The 21,167-nt window shown below is 38.2% G+C and overlaps 1 protein-coding gene across 3 annotated transcripts in view; it reads right to left on the bottom strand.

Annotated features, from left to right (window-relative positions):
- Window positions 1-32: 32 nt before the first annotated feature.
- The window catches only part of syt14a (synaptotagmin XIVa), a 34,090-nt gene continuing 12,955 nt past the window's right edge, over window positions 33-21,167 (bottom strand). Inside the window, exons 1-7 of one of the 3 annotated variants that reach the window (XM_053335880.1) lie at window positions 20,741-20,839; window positions 16,922-17,074; window positions 13,794-14,021; window positions 6,727-7,031; window positions 6,199-6,648; window positions 5,038-5,227; window positions 33-1,108 (exon numbers count right to left, since the gene is read on the bottom strand). In XM_053335880.1, coding sequence (XP_053191855.1) covers window positions 795-1,108; window positions 5,038-5,227; window positions 6,199-6,648; window positions 6,727-7,031; window positions 13,794-14,021; window positions 16,922-17,021 — 1,587 coding nt within the window. In that variant the 5' untranslated portion in view covers window positions 17,022-17,074; window positions 20,741-20,839 and the 3' untranslated portion in view covers window positions 33-794. Of the gene's footprint in view, window positions 1,109-5,037; window positions 5,228-6,198; window positions 6,649-6,726; window positions 7,032-13,793; window positions 14,022-16,921; window positions 17,075-20,740; window positions 20,840-21,167 lie in introns of those variants that run through there. The other 2 variants (XM_053335878.1, XM_053335879.1) reach the window with 2 other exon arrangements.

The following is a 21,167-nucleotide window of genomic DNA, read 5'->3' as shown; positions in this document are numbered from 1 at the left end:
CAAGTTTACTTAAGGAGAGCATGGCACTGGTGCACTCTTGCTTTGTGTTGTAAGAGCAATATAGTTGCTACAATTAGCTAGCTAGCAGGAAAACAAAAACCCAGAAGAAGAAGAATTTTCACGTAATTTCCATAAAAAGGAAAGGTCTTGGTTGTAGAAAGTACAAAATAATGATTTACTAATGTGAGAAATGGCCATGTGTGTCCTCTAAAAGAAAGCTATCTTCTCTGTCTACCCTAAATACTTTTCAGCTAATTCAACCATGTTGTACAAAGGCAAAAAAATGAGAAGTGTAGTGTTTTCTGGGGGCTTGCCAAGGTTGCTTTTTGAAACCTTCTTGGTAAGATTAATGATAATCTTGACATCAGTTGTTTGAGCTGGAGGTGGATCAGATAATTTACTCAAGAGTCATGTAAACAAGTCATCCAGATACCTCAGTAAACCTACTTCTTGGAAGAGGCTCAAGCTCACCCAGTTGAGCAGATAAAGAGTGATATCTACAGACACTTTTAGGTCATTACATTAAGACAATCCATGGAAAAAAATGATGTGACTGATCAATGGCTGTCAGTGGTTTTAAAGACGATGTCATGAAGATGTTTATGCTATGTCAAGATGAGCATCTCTGAGTGACATATGTGGTTGTCTGTTCCTGTCTTTTCCTTCATCACCACTGACCCTGGTTCCCTGAACATCTATCCCAGCGGGCCTTATCCATTTCCTACCCAACTGGGATGACAACTGCCCTGTGCAGTTGTCCTCACGCATATTCTTCACATCCTTTTCTGTCGCTGTTAGGACTCCAACAGACTGTGCCAGCGGCAAACCTGCTGTCCTTTAGACTCTTTCATCTGAGTCCAGTGGGTGAGCTCCTCCTCTCCAGAACTGTTGAGGCCGAGAGAAATCCAGCCAATCATCTCCTTACGCTTCATGCTGCGCTTGTTGTAGACGGAGAGGATGAGTGTGACGTCTGATAGCTGGAAAAGGGCTACCTGGAAAATAAACGTCTCTTTGTAGGTTGGGTTGGGCTGACCTCGACAGATAGATGTCTTACACTTGGACATTTCGTGGCCCATGGAGTTCAGTAAGGTCAGCTTAACATATGTATCTAAACAAGAAACAGACAATTAGCAGACAATTAGAGGGGAAATGACACTTTTACATGTCTGTTTAAAAATGCTAAACCATTTATGGTGTTGTCTAGTAATGAAGAATTAAAGCACCTGACTTGAGCACAGGATCATTTGTGCAAAATCCTCATGTCTCTCAGTTTGTACTTTGAATTAAAACATCACTTCCTGCTGCAGTTGTCTGCAGGAAAGTATGACACATTTTCTCTACAAAGCATTTGTTGCTAATAATGTCACTGCAGTTGATGTATGCGATTGTGACCGTATAGGATGCAGTTTTCTCCTGATCAAACACAAAGCGCAGCTGTGAGTGTTGCTGATAACAGAACAAGAACTCAAAGGGTGCAAGGAGCGTTACTTCAGTCTTGTTGCTATGCAACTATGTCTAACCTGTGGGGGATAATGTTGAAGATAAAAATGGAGTACAAAAAGTTAGCAATACGTCTGCCTGTGCTTATAGGATGAGAAGCTTCCTCAGAAACAGATGATGTAGCTGGAATTAATGTTCCTCATCAGGAAATACCTGGAGGGCCTGCTATTATTTTCTCTGACTTTGACATTATGTCAGTGTCATGACAAGACGTGCACAGACATTTAGAGCCCAGGGCAGTGTCCTAAAATGTGCTCTGTCCAAAACGTGCAGCACATACTCTGGAGTAGATGCATGCCTGCTGCAGCCAAACCAGTGCATATAGAGACACAATAATGGAAAAAAGCTATGACTGTAACTATGCCAGTGGGTATAACATAGGATGTCAAACCACAGATTAACCTTTCATATGAGGAATGAACAAATCTAATTCATGATCCTTAAAATCAAACAGAAAGCATTATCTTTACACCTGTTTCATATGAGGAATATTCAACAATTTAGGTCTAACGCAGAACACTCTCGGCCTGGGTGACATTTCCCAGCTGATTCCCTTCTATTTCTTCCTAAATCAGCGTGTATTCTAAAAAAAAATAATGCTCAATAAATCTTATTCATTTAAACCCAAAGAGAAAATGAGAAATGGAAAAACACTGCCATTATCAAGTGATTCAGCATTCACGGTTTTCGTATTCATTCTTCATTTCCATGCAGAAACCATGACATAAACTGAAGCCACAAATCCAGCTGAAAGTAAACGAGGCAAGACTGGCAATCACAATGGGTCTTTGAGAATGTTTCGCCCCTCGTCTACAACCATACTCCGTAATAATGCTGTGTATTATGTTCCTGTTTAAGAGGGAGTAGAAGGAATGAATTGCTGAGGCTTTCATGCTGTCGAGTGCCAGCTGCCTTCCAACGCCTAGCTCACCGCCGTGAATCACACATTCAGTTGCTCTCTTTGACATAAAAGCACAGTGAAAAAAATAGCCTTGATTTCTTTTTTGACTGCTGCTGAATGGGCTCTGTAGAGCTGTGGATGTCTTAAGTGGTCAGTAGCGGTGATGCATGGCTCTTTGGTATTGTTGCTGAATGAGAGGGGCTGCGACTGATGATTAACTTGACTTGTAGGCTTGGTACTGTTTTGAAATGGTAGAAAAGGGGCTTTGAAATTGCTCTGCATCTTTCACTACGCTCTTTCCACGTTGTAAGATGCACAAAGTCAATCAAGGCCTTCATAAGGATTTTGCACAAAGATTTTTTTTCAGTGTTACCAGATGTGACTATTTGCTACATGTAAATTGAAGACTACACAGTTTGGATATGCTACTCAGGAAAGCGCAAACAATATCAAAAATCTGGCAGTGTGTCATTTGTTACACACATTCATGGATACAAGGAACACAGCGATTAATGGGAGGGCAGTACAGTGTGTCTTTCACATGAATATGTATGCTCTACTCTAACACAGAAGTGCTGTTTCTGTTTCATGTGCTGTAAGCAGAGCTGAAAAATGTAAAATTACACCCAAGGCATGCCAAAGTGTGCTGTTTAAGCCAGCCAGTCAATGACGCACAACATTTCCTTCTAGCTGGCCATCAGCCACCAAGCAAACCGGATTGGGTTAGCATGAAAAGTGTTGCTTCTGAGTCAAAACATGAAAGACTTTCAGGCATCACGGGCACGAACACGAGAGAGACACACAACACAAGGTGGTGGAGGGTGGTAACAGGGCTACATGCAAGAGATACATATTCAGAAATGCAAGAACAAGGTTTACAACAAGGAGTTATCTTCATGGATGAGTGGTGTTATCTCTTTTTAATGTGTGTGAAGGAGTGAAAAATGAAGACACATAGTTATTATATGGCTCCTATCACCCCTTTTTAAAAATAATTAAAATTTGACACCAAATTTCAGTGAATGCAAGTTTTATATTTTGCTTATGCATTTTTAGCTAAGAGTTAGATTAAATGAAATAACACTCTTGTACTTGTCTAATAAATTGCTGCTAGCTTAGGTTAAGACTGGAAACATGGGACTACAGTTTGCTTGAGTCCTTCTGAAGGTCACACAATCCACCTACCAACACACCTCTATAGCTATGTAATATCTTGTTTGTTTAAAACCAAATACTAAAAATGTCACTCAGTGTTATTGAGATTGGCAGTTAATCAAGAGAGACATGCTCTGTCCATGTTTTCAGTCTCTATGCTAAGCTAACCAGATGTTAGTGGTGGCTTCATATATAATTTAGTACATAGATATAAGCATACTTCCCAAAATGTCAAGCTATTGCTATTTAGTGAAATAAACAAATCAGGGTTAGCAAAGACAGCGCCTGACACTCAGCCTTTAGCAATGTGCTTGTACATTAAATGGTTGTTACTTTTTTGTTAGGGTTTTTTCTACAGTCAAAAGTTTTGACCCACTTTCTCATTCAAGTGAATTGGAAACTTTTGACTGGTACTGTATTTCTATGGAAAATGTTATATTCATCATGGAAATAGGTAAGTTAATATGTTAATGTTAAAATTAATCAGTATAAATTACAAAAGCTAACCAATGGAAAAAGCTTTATTGTGTTTGATAAACTCCATCCATGAAGTTAGTATGAAAACATCCAGGATCCAACAATGATAGCACCTCACTTTGTGGCAGGGACAGAGACTCACCTCTGATAATATAAACCTGTCCACCTATCAAGTGTTTTAGACAACAGAACAGCCCATCTGACAACAAGGGTTGGAGAGCAGTAAGAAAAACAATGGACCAAGATGTCAAAAAGGTAGTAGGGTGAGAGAATTTCAGGTGCAGACAATAACAGAAGATGCAAGGAAAGAGAAACAGGGTCAGGAGGCCAACATCATTGCACAAAGTTCAACAAGAGGCAGTTTCTGTTTGAACTTGCTGCTTGGATCCCTGGAAACTGACTAGGGAGGCTGATGGGTAAATTAGGGAAACCAGGGATCAGACCAGAGGAAAACTGAAAAGCAGGTAGCAGAACTGAAATAGACTGGACTATCTCTTGTTAAGAGAAGCTGTGTATAGCAATGCAGATAGCATGTTTTTACAAGTACAGTAACGTTTGCAATTTCTACTCAATATAAAGGTAAAAGAATGGGTAGCACACTTACATATACATTACATTACATTTATATAAAACTGACTAAATAGCTCTATGCTATTACAAAAAACAAGTTGGTGGTCTGTATGATTTGCTAATCTGTAAAACAAAGAAAAATGTCAGCAATAAATGTCCAATACTGTCTGTTCGTTACAACTGTGATTACTGCATTGTAAAACATTAGAACTGGTCTTATGTCAGACTAACATTTACTATAGAAGCAGATTAAAGCTGCATTATTATTATTATCATCATCATCACTGTGTAAGGAATCATGAAAACAAAACTCTTTGCAAAGACTCAACTTGTCCTTTTCCTTGTCTAGTATCTCAAAGAGAGCACACAATTTCTGTTATACCTTTCACTGGTCTTTCCACAGTGACCACAATGAAACGTTTTAGAATACTTACTGGGTGGCTTGTTGGCTGCCAGGTTTTTGAAATGGATGCCCTTGATGATCTCCACAGAGAGACGTCCTGTTGTGGCGTTGTACACCAGGCCCACGAGGATCTCTGGTGTGGAAGTCTGACTGACTGACTGGAATGATGAGGCGCTTTCACTGCATGTCATATCTGAGAGGCTGACCTGGGATTCACCACCCTGGAAATGTTAGAACACCATGAAAATTGTACATTGGTATGTATTGTCAATATATTCTTATCTCCGATATTTCTGTTTGTGTAATATCAACGATTAATCATGTGAAATATATGTTCTAGATTTAAGTTTATTAGTTCCTAACACAACAGAAAGTCAGTGCCGACACACTATCCATACTAGAGATGCATTTGAATTCTACTTTTACTAATTCTTAATTACTAATTCTAATTCAACACTACTTAGTTATTTTTGGTCTAACTTTTGGGAGAAGGGTTTATAAATTGGTCAACTGACGTGGAGAAAGAAAAAGAAGAAAAAGCCTTTGTTTAGTAGGAGGTTTGGATTCCTGCATGATTGAATAAGTCAACATAACCACCTTATAATTATTTACTTCCCTGGTGATGTGTACTTATTTTTTTGAATAGCCTGTGTTCTCTATTTCCCCACAATTCAAAAAATATTGTTTTGAGAAACAATAAAAGACAAGCAAAATTATATATATGACAAATTCCTTAAAAATATGTTAATGGACCCTTGTGGTTTTTTAAACTGCTTTGAAATGCTTAATCCTTCGGGATTAGTAAAGTATCTATCTATCTATCTATCTATCTATCTATCGATCTATCCATCCATCCATCCATTCATCCATCCATCCATCCATCCATCCATCCATCCATCCATCTAAATTGCTGTAACGTTTCAAATGCTTGCAAAAAGGAAAACAAACTACTGGAATTGAACTTTTGTTGTTTTCTTCCCTGATGTAAAATGCAGGCACTACCACCTATTCCTCAGGCACATAAAACCAACAAAGCAAACAAAACAATGATTTATATATTCTCTCAAGCTGCAAAATATAACCTCATTCTGAAAATGTTACCCAATCACATAAAAGATCAATCAACAGAGGGGAGTAATTAGTGAGGTGTTGAGAGAGCTTGAAAGCCAACACCTGCTTTGATCCTGCTTACCGGGAGCGCACAGCATGGGTCTAATATGACCGGCACAGACATTTTGCCCTGAAGGTTGAGCTTGGTGAGGTAGAACACCTTTTCCCCGAGCACCTTCTCCTTCTTCATCCGTCGCATGCTGTAAAGGCGGAATCGAATGGCATAGTTGCTGATCATCTCTGATTCCACATGGCTAAAGCGGAAGGTCTCCGTGAAGATGGGGCAGGGGCCTCTCTGGATTCCTGTTTTCGCTCTCTGCTTTTTGGTGGGTAGCAGTACCAGGTGGACCTGCCATGAGATGTTGCCAGTGCGTTTTACGGGTGGAAGGTCCGTTACTGCCATGATGGTCATCACCAGCTGTTGCTCCTCGGAGTCATAGTCAAACACCACGTCCAGAGTGCCGTATTTTGCAATTGGATCTGGTTCATAACCTTTAGGGAGCTGTGCTGCTGATCCATGGGCTGACATGTCCTAAAGATAGACCAATGAGTCACTTAATATATATCTCATTACTCAGTAAATAACCTCAATACAAATTTTCAGTCGTACCTTGTATCTTTCCCTGGTAGTTCTGGTATTTACCTCGGGGCTGAGGACAGCGGTGCTGTCACTGGGCACATCTTCTTCATAGCCCTTGTTGAGATAACTCTCTGTCTCGTGGCCATCACTGCCCTCACTTGGGCATTTGCCAAAGGAAAGATGGGGACTGCCGCTGGTATGGGAAAGATCACATTTGGCATCACCGAGGTCTGACAGTGTGCAGGACATCCTAGGAGAGCCATTCTCATCTTGATAGGGCGGTGGCTGAAGTTCATCCAGTGGTGGCGTTCGTCTCATCCTCTGGATGCAGTTGGCTGTTTGGAAGGAAGACAGAAGAGATGTTCAAGAACAAAATATATTATTAATATCATATTATATTTACATTTTCATTTAAATCATACAGAAAAGAAATCTAAGATACTTTCTGTTCTTAGCCATGCAGTGGTCCAGAGTTGACAGTATTGGTTGGTAGATCTACTGCAGAGGAATATCTTGACCGTTGTATGACTGATTGGCATGAAATCTAGTACAGATATTCAACGACCCTTGAGGAGAACCCTAATGACTTTGTTGATCTCCTTACATTTTATCTAGTTCCACCAGTGACAAATGTATAACATGTCATTGAAATATACCACCCTCCCCATGTACTGGTAAAAACAGGCACACGACTTTGGTGCTCCTAATTTATCCATGAGACGTTTTGATAATTAGTGCATAGGATTTGCCTGTATAATGTGCACATGCAAATTGCTGTATGTGGGCATGCATGACAGTATTTTTCCAATTGATATTTTGGTTGTTTTCTGCACTATTTAAAGAAAATAAATATTCTTTACTGCACCATTAATCTGCTATGGCCAATTATGTCTGCTAGTGTCCTATAGCATGTAAAAGTTAGATCAGCATATTAAGGTAGAATACCATAAACAAGTTTATCCATCAAATCAGAACAGATAAACTATTAAAACTTGTTTTTAGAGATGATTTAAATGGAAAAAAGATAATTATTTTATGTTTCACTCTGGCCAGCAGCCCCTTCAATCATCACTACCTGTGGCAATTGATGGACAGCTGTGCTGAAATTGGCAAGTTCTGGTCTAACTACATTGAGCTCTGCATTCGTGCATGTTTCATATACAGGACCATTCAAAGCGCTGTTCATGAAGAGACGTACTGTAGAGGTTAGAATGAAAAAAAAAATTGATTGTGCATGTCTAAGAGCTGTCTGGAAGTTTTAACTACTATAAAAACAGAAGCAAACAAGTATTTGAGCTTTGTTTTTCCATGCAGAATTATGGTTAGAAACAGCTCTCTCGTGTTTGCTTTGAGGGTGTAGGGAAAAGCATTACTCATTCACTTTAAACATATGTAGATCAGTATTGATTTATACTGAAGAAGACTGAGTTGCCTTCTCAAATATTTTAATGCCAGATAATGGAGAAAGAATGTAACCAATGTTGTAGTGTGAGTAAAGCACTCATAACCAAAGGATAACAGAGTCATTAATGCATATATAGTTCCGCCTAGCTTCATGTAGAGTTTACTGAGGCTCAGAGAGTAAATGTGTCATCAGCAGCTGCACCGTAACTCCATACAATGATTCTGGTTCTTATTTTCTGGTAAAATTTGAATAGTTCATGTAATTATTTAACATTGACTAATACACCATTATATGTAATTCATCACACATTTTGTTTTCACTGACAAACTGAGGTTACTATGCCCATCCTCATGATAATGTTCTCAGCGAGTGGAATCTTTTGAATGCATAAGCTAAATAAAACATCAGATATGCACCATTAAAGGACTGAACTGAATACTTTTTAATCTGCCACAGATTTCATGCCTCTCACCTTTCTAAATGATTCAGTTGCCTGGAAGGCAAAGAATAAGGCTGTGCTGAGCGTCTCAGTGGCACTTATAAAGAACCTTGAATAGTGTTGTCAGCTGCATTCTCAAATCTGCCTCCCTTGTCCAATTTGGATTCACAAAAATTGAGCAGCCGATGCTAATACTCCCATAGGGACACTGGCGAGGAGTGCTTTAAACTCGGTCTCTTGCAAAAAAAAAAGAGAGAAAGAAAACAAAAGATGAAGACGAAAATAACTTGGGGAAAAAATTCTTCTTCTTTTGCTGTCTCCTAACTTAAGGAAAAAGCCAACACTATGATGACGTAATTCACTCCAACTTATTGTTCCAGCTTTCTCCCAAGTTCTTGAAACTTTCACTCTTAATAATGTCAGTGAGATGCCGCCTCAAAGTGGCACATATCAGTGGCAGGATGGAGGCAAAGGAGTCGTAACTAAGTGTCATGGAGGGCTTGATGAAAGGAGCAAATCCATTTTGAGCAGCTTTTTTCCTGCTGCGCCGGGGGCGGTTGATTTGATGGAAGCTGCTGTGTAAAAGCACTGCTCTTTTCTCCAGCCCACTAATTGGGATGGTTACCATTCCTCCTCTCGTCTAACCCTTCCTTAACAGAGTTTCATCCCCTCTGCACTAGCAGTCGCCTTGTTTTGCCTTCTTGTACTTCTGTAAGTGTGGAAACAAAGTGCTTTGTGAATATTGACTGTGGAACTCAGGTATAAATATCTTAGGAGAGAAGCTGCACATTATTGTCCTACTCATGACTGTGAGGGATGGAAAACACATCTGACCTTTCGCCTGGCAAGCGCTGTAGTTTCTACTGTCAGCTTTAAGCCAGTATTATTTGTTTATTGAAAGAAATGACTGAGTTAAATTCAAATTAGTTACGGTAATTCAAATGAATGCTTAATAATAATTCCAGTACTACTGAGAAACTGAGCATAGATATGATAGATGTTATTATAGACCTGTACATGGCTGTGATTATTGCCTGTGAAAGCAGATTTTATTAGGTGTTTTACTAGGAACAGCTCTTTGTGTATGCCTCTGAGCAGCAGGAAAATAACAAACACACCCTAGATAATGATCCCTACTGTGAGCCTCCCTTGTTAATCAGCTAGCCTCAATTCTTAAAGGCATAGAGTAAGATGAGAAGGTTTAATATCAGTCTCATGCCTGTGCAGCAGTTGGGTCAGGACATGGTCCCGTTAACGCCTAGCCTAGCATAAAGACTGGAGGCAGAGGGAAACAGCTAGCCATCTAATTTTTGAAATATAGATACCTACCTGGACCTTTAAATCTCACTAATTAACATATAACAGTTACATCAACAATACAAACATGATCATATGATATAATACTATGGCAAAAAACAGTTTATTATCATAAGCTTAGCTTAGCATCTAGACTATCGTTTCCACACAGGAGGCATTCAGACACAGTGTTGAGTGTAGGTCACCACTCATTTGGAAGCAGTCTTGAAGCATAAAAATATGATTTGGGTCATGTGTGTGTAGACAGCTGGACTGATTAAAATAGAAGTGCATCTGTTCTGTCAGGTGCGTGTGAGATGGACAACTAAAAAAGGTAGCTAGACACAGTGTTAAAACAGGAGGACACAGCTAACCTAGCTATGTCCAAAGGTAAAAATATTCACCTACCAGTACTTCTAAAGCTTTTTTCTAATCCATTAAAATTGGGTAAAAATTGTGTTAAAAATTAGTTATGTGCAGGACTTATCAAAGCACAGAGCAGGGTAGCTGTTTCCCCCTGCTTCCAGTCTTCATGCTAAGCTAAGCTAACTGTCTCCTTGCTATAGCTTCATATTTATCAAAACATGAGAGCAGTATTCATTTTCTCATCTAATTCCATGCAAGTAAGCAATAGTGAACTATTCTACCATTTCTCATACAAAAACACAAGATTTTAACTCAATAATGATGGTAAGCACTTTGTATAGACTAAGAGATAGAAAAAAGTTGGTCCAGACAAACCTTAGATTACATTCTTAATGCTTACTTTCTATTTAGGGAGGCTGTGTGAAGCCACCAGGACATCCACCCTCTCTGATGCTGCAGCCTCTGCACAATCCTCCTCTTGTATAATGTATGTCCTGAGGATAAAGCTACTTCATACTCTCATACAAACACAAGCAGCAGTGGGAGTCGAGAGGAAATAACAGGCACCTCAGAACTTATACGACTGCTTGTTTGAAATTAATCAAATGAAACACACTCAGGGTTGTTATAAGTGGCCTTCAAGTATATCATGGAATTTACCTATGTTCAAGTATAGAATATTTCTCGGTTTGGGAGGGAAAACACTGACCTCTATATCAGGACTGGTTTGTATGTCATTGCTGATCTATGATTGCTTGTTGGGAGCAGCAATCAAAGTGTCACCCCAAGGAGGAAAATAATAACCTCTAGTACTTTCAAACAAGGTGCAGCCATGGACAGACACAGTTCTCACTCCACTTTCCTGGCTATAGACCAGATTTGAGTGTTGTGGATTATAAACAAAATGAACAATAATCTGATGAGTCAAAAAAAGGGTTTTGAGAAACAGCAAAATGGTGTTAGTTATGTTTTTCTTGTTGCCCTCTTTTTCTTTTTTCTTTTTTTTTTACAGAAAGCCTCAAACCTTTGAATTTTCTATATAATCCTTCAAACCTTCAAGGGTATTTGAATCACACTAAAATGAACACAGGACCTTTCATAGCTAAAATGTTGTCATATAAATAAACCAAGCTAATTTCAAATTGTTGCTGCCAGGCACACATGACTCAGATCCCTGCCTCTCTCTTACAAGAAACACTCACCGCATAATCTCACTGCTACAGACAACAAGTCAGCTACAGCTTTGTCCAAAAAACAAAAATGTCTTTAATACAGAGAGAGTGGTTTCTTTGAAATACAGTAAATGAAAAGTTTTAGTCATGTCTACTTGGAGGTCAGTGGAGATTTGTGTGTAGGCTCATTTCTACACACTTTCTCTCTGAAAACACTCTGAGATTATGTAGAATTTTGTGTATTAAGACTCTGACATTACACCAATAACTTTAAAGAGTCAACAGCAAGTATGGATACTAACCAGGAACCCCACAACAGCTCGCAAACATTTAAGATGATTAACAGATTAACACATTTATACTATTTCACTCTTGTCTTTGAGACTCTCAAGAGGGAATCCATCTATGGTTGATCTGGTCCTAACTGGCAGACATTCATGATACAAAATATTGTGATAGTCTCCTTTAACTATTAATTTGATGCTGATTTATTGTTGTAAAAGTGCTACATGTGGCACATTTAAAAGCATTAGAACACATTGTTTTCTCACATAAATCACAGACTGCAATATGAGATGAGCTGAACGTCATATTCCAAATCATGTGTCGACCACATGCAGAGAGAAACTACTGATTGTCTCTCTCGGTGGACAACAGCTCAGTTATCTGTTACTGACTGCATGTTCTCACTCTTGTCAGAGAGTCACTTGACTGTCGGCCAAGAATAGTTGATTAGCTCTTAACCTCCCAGTCTCAAAATGAAGAATCACTGCGGCTGTGAGACACAGATTAAATTAGGCTGTTGTGTTTCACTCCTGATAGGATGATCCACGTCTCCTTTTTTTTTGTGTTACAAAAGCAAGTTGAGTTTTGCAAGAAATTTCTGTGTGTGTTAATCACTTGAAATAATAGACATCAACCACTTCAGGAGATGTAAAAACTGAAGAAAAGACCTGAAAATATAAAAATAACACCAAGCTGCACTTGTTCCTCCTCTAGTATGTCTATGATGAGCTTGAAATTCCAACCTCAGACGAATGATGACAGAGACCATCTAGTGGTTATAAAGAGACATACAGGTTTTGCAGCACTTGCATAACAACACTGTTGTACAGTGTGGTGCATCTTTACTAATGGAGTCAGAGGCATGTCATGCACTATTTATCCCTCAGCTACACATTCAAACATTGCTTTAAATAGATTGTGCCAGACACTCAGCCTTGGATACCCACTGTCTTATATAACACAAAGCTGTTTCAGAAATTATTCACCAATTTAGGACGGCAAAAACCATTACACTGTCTGACACAGGCATTTCATATGTGTCCAAACATAATGTTAGAATCTGATACAGTCCTGCAAGATATCACTACATCTCCCTTTTAAAAATATGATCTAATATAAAAGTATAAAAATGTTTTGCTTATTTAAAGGTTCAACATATGGACCTTTTTCCCTTTTTTTGTAAGAAATTAGATGAGAGGACTGACAAACTCTCATTTCTGTTTGGTTAACATGAAGCTACAGCCTGCAGTTGACTAACTTAGCGAAAAATTGCAGTGACTTCAGTTTTTTCTGTTTTTCCGAGAAATAATGTGTTAATTAGGGACACTAATAGTGACACAGGTATGCAGATTTTATTACATTTTCCCCCTTGTTTCTGATAAATTATTTGAGTGCACAGATTAATATTATACATTTCCATTTTCAGTGTTATTTTAACACCATAGAGACTGACTAAGGGTGTCAAAAATAGCACATAACTACAGTAGACCTGTATCATAAGATGTAAACCCGAAATAAATTGATTTATGCTCCAGGTGCAGTTGCATCAAATCAACAGCACACACATCCAGTCGAGCGTTGTGACAGATGAATAAGAGAGCAAACAGATTTATCCAAATAGGTCAGTGCTGGCGTTCTCCTGTGACTCTATGATGAAATAAAAATAAAAACTGCCTTCTATCCACCACAGTGAATGAAAGATGCATCTTCTTTTTTTCCTTTTTTTTTTAAGAGAGAAAAAAAAGAAGTGTGAGGCTGCGGCTGGGCAGATTATGCAGACAGTTGACTGTTTCGCAACCCTCCCACGGAGAGTGTGCTGAACGCGAGCTTCGCTTTGATCACCTCTCTGGATTAACTGATAGTGTGTATCAGTGTGTATGTGTGTGTGTGGTGTACTTGCGTTTGTCAGTATAGAGGTGCAGGGGACTCAAGCTTACTGCACTAATAAGGGGGAATATCATATTAATCAAATTACTCTAGTGAAATCTCTCATTGTACGAATGAACTATTATGTCATGGATAGAAAATCAACCAAAAATCAAGATTATTGTAAGGAACAATAACCTTAAAATACATATATGAATTCTAGCAGGATAGCATATACATTTTTCTGATTCTCAGATACAAAACCTACCGTCATCAGCAGAGGCTTCGCTGCTGTAGCCGTCATAATCAGCTGTCAGGGGGCTGTACTTCTGCCGACTCTCCCAGCTGAAACCTCCTGCATGTTTGACATTAGCGGCGGCCTTGACTCCTCCCCGGAGGCCTTGGGAGCGGCTGACTGCTTCTTGATACTGACCCATCACTTCATCCTCGCTGTCCGATGATGAGCCCTGCAGGTCGGCATCAGAGTAGACCTTCTCTGTTTTGGGGTAAGAAAAGATGATGTGGTTACTGAGGGGGAAGATGCAGAAAAGTTCTGTTTCAAGCAAGGAGACTTACAGTCGTCATTGACTGAAAACAGGTAGACTGGCAGCCTCTACTGGCACACACGCTGAATTTCACAAGAAAATCTTTAAAATTTTTAAGCCCAGCATGTGACTTACACAAGTATGATATGGAAAGTTGAAGCCTTCAGTGGGCAAACCCTTCACTTTAAAGAATAAAGTAGAATTAGTAGTTTTGCATTTTCATAGATTCAGGGATTTTTAATGAGGTAGAAAGAGGAAATGCATTTTAAGGATTTGAAAGTTGTAATTCAACTTTTTTGTGGAAAAATCCCACCAGACATATTATTGTTCAGAGTACTCATATGTCTTAATACATGTAATTAAATTAATAATAATTCAGGTTGTAGTGGTACAATAATAGAAATTTGATGAAGAAAAAAAAGAAATGTACCTTGTGTTTTGTTGTCTAAATATATAAATATATAAAAATATATATATATATATATATATTAAAAACATCCATTCATTGCCCAGTTGTGTTTAGTTGTATCAGCTGTAGTTGATTGGATCATTCTTTGTTAAGGTGTTGCAGTTAAAGAGCACTCATCCGACAAATCCATTTTCTGTGTTTTATTTCATTTCTTCTACATCAAATTATCTAAATCATACTTCCAGTGTTTTGAATGGGTTGAGATCCCAGTGTAAACACAAACAAAATATAACAAGATGCAATGATTCATTTAATTTTATGGTTTTGGGTATTGTAATGCAATGACATCATTTATTCTCAAAGGTGAATTTAACACTCGGAGAAGGAGCTTCATTTATAAGCTAGTCTAAGATATTTTTTGCACCAAAGTGATTCTGAAATGCTTGATAAGAATGGACCCTGGATCCTGGATGTGAGTAACAGGACAAAGACAATATAGACAGATTTTACCTGAGGGTCCCTGTTTCTTTGTTTACAGGTAAGGTTTAAAACAGGTACCTCTACAAGGGCAGATATACAGTATACATATTTACAATAGTTGTCTGTATATATGGTAATCTTCATTTATTCCACTCTCACCTCATGTAATAAAAATAGTCCGGACTTTACATGGTTCAGTTTTGGAATGCTAGCAGATACAGAATGCTGCTTTAAATGACTTGTAGCTGCATCTATGGAGTCATTCAAGCCCATCTGCTCATCTTTTAAGACACTATACATGTTAAATGATGCATTTTAAAAGTCTGACAATCAGAGAAAATAGCTCAGCAGAAGAAAACGGATCAATTTGCCAAAGTTGACTTTAAGAATTAAGCAGTGGAGAAGCAACATCTGAACTTTATGCATTGGCCACATACAGTATTGACCATTAATGAGTTGTTTCGCAACAATGATGTTACCATGGTGCTGTGTCCATGATCACACATTATGCAACAAAGTGCCATGTTATGCAACAGAAAACTATTTATGGAAATCTGAAGAATATATTGATGCTACTTCAGTATACTGGTAATGAACTGTGAGGTGCAGTGCAACACAAAACTGACATTTATGAAACTACAATTAGTATCACTATAGTAATTTAGGGCTAGTTATACGGTAGTGGTCTTGATTTACACTACTTTATAGTCAGAGGGTGTAATGAGAAGTAGAACCAATACACAATAATAAATCAAAAAAGTAGGTGATGTACAACCATTACATACTTAAACATAACAATATTTTTGCCATATCAAGTATGTGGAGTATATCTATATATTCAAATGTATTTTGAATATGTTGTATTTGTATATGTTGTATATTATAAACTGTATGAAGTACATCAGTCACTGCCACCTCCTTGGTTTTCATCACTCAACCACTCAAACACTACTGTAGCTGTAGCTTCACGTTTCTTCCAGCAAGGGGCAGCAGAGCATTGAAATGATTCCAGGCAGAGCTGTGCTGTAACATTTACCCTGCAGACTGAAACATCTCTTCAAACTATAGTGTTTGCAAAGTGCTTGGTTTCAGAAAATACAGCAGAAAGTATATAAGATGTTTAAATATTGTCATTCCAAATAAAATACATATTTAGGTATGAAGAGGACAGTAGAATATCTTCTGGTTCACTCAATGCATTAATTGCATAATTTAGCAAAATCTATCTATCTAAAATAAACATCACTGTGCGGAGGAGATTAACAGGAACACATGCCCAAAGAACAGCCACTTGTCACCACTTGATACAGCTTCCCTTTGTTAACTGAATGTTTACCAGGTGGCTTCTCAGGGTAGAGCCTACTCCCTGCACGGGCTCCCCGGGGCCACCAACCTTTTAAACTTCTGAGGCCCTGTGGACAGATGACACGTAAACAGCTCTACATCTGTCAGCAACACTAATCCCCTTGTGTGTTGAGAAAGGCCAGTGGCAGTGGAAAATGTCTCCATGCAGAGGTCAGACCTCATGCTGCAGTCAGTGACAAAGGTCAATAATTTTTTTAGAAGTAGTTGGACGATGCAGAGACCTGAGTCTAACTTTTTCAGAGCATAGGTACAAGTATCTTTACTGTGAGGGGAACAGAGAACCTCTTGAAAAGGTCATGATACAGTCCTGTAAAATACATCTTTACTGTATGAATCTGTTTTTTCTGCATCACACATATTTTTTGGTTTGCTTGAGGCTCATTTCCTTGCACTTCTTTATTTAAGCATTGCTAGTGACCTATAATCACTCAAAACTGGAAGCTGGATGCTCTGGTATTATACCACCCAAAATGTATGTGACATGTAAAAATAATGATGAATAGACTGTTGGATAGGTTTGTCATGAAAAACAAAATAAAAATGGAAAAATGGAAAAAATGCCTAAAAGTACACGTATGTAAATGAAGACCGGCTCACCTTGCAGCTCTGGGTTTTTCCTGAAGTCATCAAGGCACTGAAGGTTCCCTGTGTTCTCTAGTGCCAACTTGTTGTTGAGGTACCAGAACAAAAAGGTCATGAGGATGATGAAGAGTCCGATGGCCGTCAGAAACCCCAGCACCTCTGGAGAGACTGAAACACAGAAAGTCAAATTCAATGTTGCTGTGCTGTTGTTTGGCACTGTAAATATCAATTAAATATATAGTTAAAAATGATTGGTCTCATTTCAGTGCAAAAATGAGACCATGGTTGGGATGATAGTAACGTCTATGTAGTGCTAATGTTGGTGCTAGTGACGGTATTTCTCATATTAAAACCCTACCTGTCTAGTTTGGCATTTTAGGAAATACATGTATTCACTATCTTTACATGAGAGTTACTTAAGTTACATAAGAAGATTAATACCACTTTCATATCTGTACGGTGAACATCTCTAGTTGTGTAAATATATTTTTGGACAGAGCTAGGCTAGTTATTTCCCTCTCTTTATGCTAGCTAACCAACTGCTGTCTGTAACCTTATATTTAATAGACAGATTAGCTAAGTCTCCACCAGAAAGAAAAAAAGCATAGTTTCCCAAAATGTCTTGACTATACCTACAATTTGACACTATTCCTATCATGAAAAGGCAGTAGGATCTATTGGTCTTCTTAGAAACAGTTCTTTTTAGTTCATGCAAAAGTGGCAAAGTGAGATCATGAGATATTTATGTAGAATTATAAATAATACAACAGCTTAAACTGGAAAAGTATCTGTTGTATGAAAACCCAAAGTACGAACAGGCTATCTGTAACTTTAAGGTGAACAACAGCAGAAGTCCCAAAGTCACTGGAAGATACAAAGAGCTGGATGGAAACCAGGGATTCTGTGACCTTTTCAATTGTAATTACAATCAGACAAGCTGAAAGTTACTTGTAAATTAGGTGCCTTTTTGAAAAAATGTCCGTCCATTAATTATGTAACATTTGTTGTACTTCAGCCATGCAGTGTGCTATCATTTTGTTATTTTTGTATGTGCTCCATATCACGTGATCATAGTCTTGAGTACCCTAAATAAATTAAATAAACATGAAAAAAAAAATTCTCAGTCTGTGCTTATTAATATTTAAATTAATGAGGTTAGTTTATGTTCAAAGGCAGAATGATACACTTTTACAGCATAATGAATGTTTTTAATGCTAGCAAATGCACCTTTGATAAGGCAGCAGTGTGAGACCAGGGGGAAATTGAGGTGCATTAGTTTTACCCAAGAAGACAGAGGCAAAGTGACAAGGCTAGGACAGATGGACAAGAAAAGAGAGACAGGTTGTAGCCTATAAGGACGCAAACCTGTTTGTTGCCATAGCAACAGATTCAGGTGCAGCGTCACTCAAGACTCCAGATACAGAGGCAAGTCAGATCTCATTAAATGCAGCACTGACTGTCACACATCAGTAGGTTGAATTTGGATAGGAAAAAAACCATCATGAGATATTCAGAGAGGATTGGTAAAAACAGAATGAACCCTGTTGATGAAGACGAGTGTTTTAAAGATGAAAGTCAGCAGCTTGACCTTCCACCTCACATGTGATCTTCCAACACCTTCAGAGTGTAGCCACAGGGGAGATTTCTTGTCTTAGCTTGTCTTATGTTTTCTTTTCTCTACAGCGATGATAAGAAAAGAACAGCTTACGTCTTTGTCCTTATTTGTACTTTTGTCATTTCTACTAAAGTTCAGACGCAATCAACCTTAAACCTCTGAGTCCTGCAGTCATCTCCCACTGCGAGTTCAGAAAATTAGTTTGACATTTTACACCTGCAAAATAATTTTCTGCAATCAGGGACGCACAGTGACATGATTCAAAAGTGTGTTGAAAGAGTGTGAGAGAGTGAATGTTATTTCTCCAGAGCTGGCCAAGGTTAGAGAAAGAAAGTGTCTATGAGTGTTTGAAAAGATCTACTAGAACCATCCACAGCTGTCATGTAAGAGCTGCTGCACTCTTACTGCATCCTGTCTTACGTTATCTGTAATTTACTGTTTAACAAATGGGGACACATTTCACAATCATTTTTATAGTATAATAGATTAGGCATCCTCAATAATTAAGGCAAAGAGCAATGGTATTCAGACACAAATAAAGGATACGAGGCGAAAAACCATTTTGTGTGCAAGAGCAGTAAAGAACTACCTATTAAAACCATTTTTATTAGTCTGACAGACACAGTTATGCAGGATGATGGTGTCTTTGCAAATAAATTCACATCAGTGCTGAAACCTTTGCAGAGAGGCTGGAAATTGCTTGTTGTTGTCCGGTATGGTGCATTATAGAGTGAATAAACACTGCACAGTCCCAAACAGTGCATATGGACCTTTTCACATGAAGTTTGTGATGGAAAAAAGATCAATTGGGCATGTTTGCACTGACTGTACTCACTACTACGTGCAGGATGATGGTTAGGGGGATCTGGATTGCGCAATGCAGAAGAAAAGTGGATGTAACTGCTTCTGATTCCACTCCCAGCTTACATAGATATAATTAAAAGTGGATGTTTGAATATGTTCTCAACAAAATAAATAAATATCATTTATTAAAAAGCATTTAGGATTTGAAATATTGTTCAAATATCTGCTAATAATTTCAAACAATGAATCACATTTTGAAGAGAAATACAAATAGGACCACTAGTGCTCTTGGCATATCATTTTAAAGAGGACAAACTATGCCCTATGTGGAAAAGAAAGAAAGAAAAACAGCCCCAGGCACTTAACTGCATAAAAAAGATTAAATAATAATAACAGCAATCAATGGTAAGAATTGCAAATGTCTGAGACACATTCTTTTAACAGTATTCTTCTGACTATTAAAGAGTCAAGTGAATAAAAAGTGATAAAACATTAAAACAATGTCAGAGAAGGGAAAGATAAAAGGGATTTTTAGAGCAGTTAAATGGACTACATTGTTCACTCCTTTAATAATTGCTGAGCTCATTTTTCAAAGATAAATTAGGCTCTGTGGAAAGCAGAAATCACTGCAGTAAATGTAAAGTCCATTGAGTTCAATTAAACCCAATGACTGCCTCTGTGAAGATGGAAGATAATGAGCTAATTTGGCAAGAAAGTGCACTTAGATGACATCTTATTTTCCAATCAATGATGAGGATGGGCTTTCTGTTATTTATTAGGACAATAAATACCTGTGACAATTAACTAGACTTAGTGTCACCATGAAAAGCTCCACAGCCTGCACTTTTGTATTTGTTTGCCATGGGTTTGTTATATTTTTACACACAGTACATGCTCCCATAACTATCAAAACTTTTACATATTAACAGCCCGTCTCACTTTTCAACAGCTAAAAAACCAAGCGAATGATGTTACACACCCTGCTGGGCTCTTGTTTGACTCTGTAGCTTACAAAGACATGTTTCTGTAATAGACAATGTGTGTTTTTTTTAGTAATTAAATATCTGTCTCCGTTGAGTTTTACTGGGCTGTAATGAGCCTGGATTACTGCTGGAAGCCCACAATGTTTGATCACATGGTGAGGTGGGAGCAGGAGGCACTGTCCCATGGGAAAGCCTGTCTGCTAACACTGAACCAGCTTCTCACTGTTGACTGAATTATTCACAGCACAGATGGAGCGGGATCCTGCTCTGTATAATTCCCCAACTGGCTCGAACAGGGAAACGAATATTCAATCAAGTCTACAGACAGTTTCACTCTTTACTTTGGACTTCCTGTCTTCAGACTACAATATTTTTTACTTCAGACACATTGAACTCCAGATATTTTAGTGTTGAATGTTTTACATCACTTACTATCTTCCACTGCTTTAGTTTAGGCACAAAACTAAGTTAGGACAGTTTTAATCATCATCCCACAGAGGCCAAGTTTCTTCTTTCCTGTTATTCAAACCTCCAGTCACCAACCGAAGATAACTGGAAATAGTACTATAATAATACAAAATATTATTTCAAATTCATACATTTGTGAGTAAAGTGAACAAAGAAAAATGTCAGACCAGATTGCTAATGGCCAGGCACCCACACACATATTTCAACTAATACCTTTTATTTAACCAAATCCACTGTTTTCCATTAAAGTCCTGAGACTAGCCCTCACATAGTGTGTGTGTGGGGGGCTGAGTGATGACTCACAGGAAGATTAAACAATAGGAGACTTTGTTACACAAGAAGTACAGAGAACATTAAAGTAGGAACGTAAGACTAATAGTTTTTAAATGAA

Source organism: Scomber japonicus, chromosome 16 (genome assembly GCF_027409825.1).
Source record: "Scomber japonicus isolate fScoJap1 chromosome 16, fScoJap1.pri, whole genome shotgun sequence".
Classification (NCBI taxonomy): Eukaryota; Metazoa; Chordata; class Actinopteri; order Scombriformes; family Scombridae; genus Scomber; species Scomber japonicus.
Note: the sequence above shows the minus strand (reverse complement) of the source record. Positions and strands in the feature narration are given on the sequence as shown.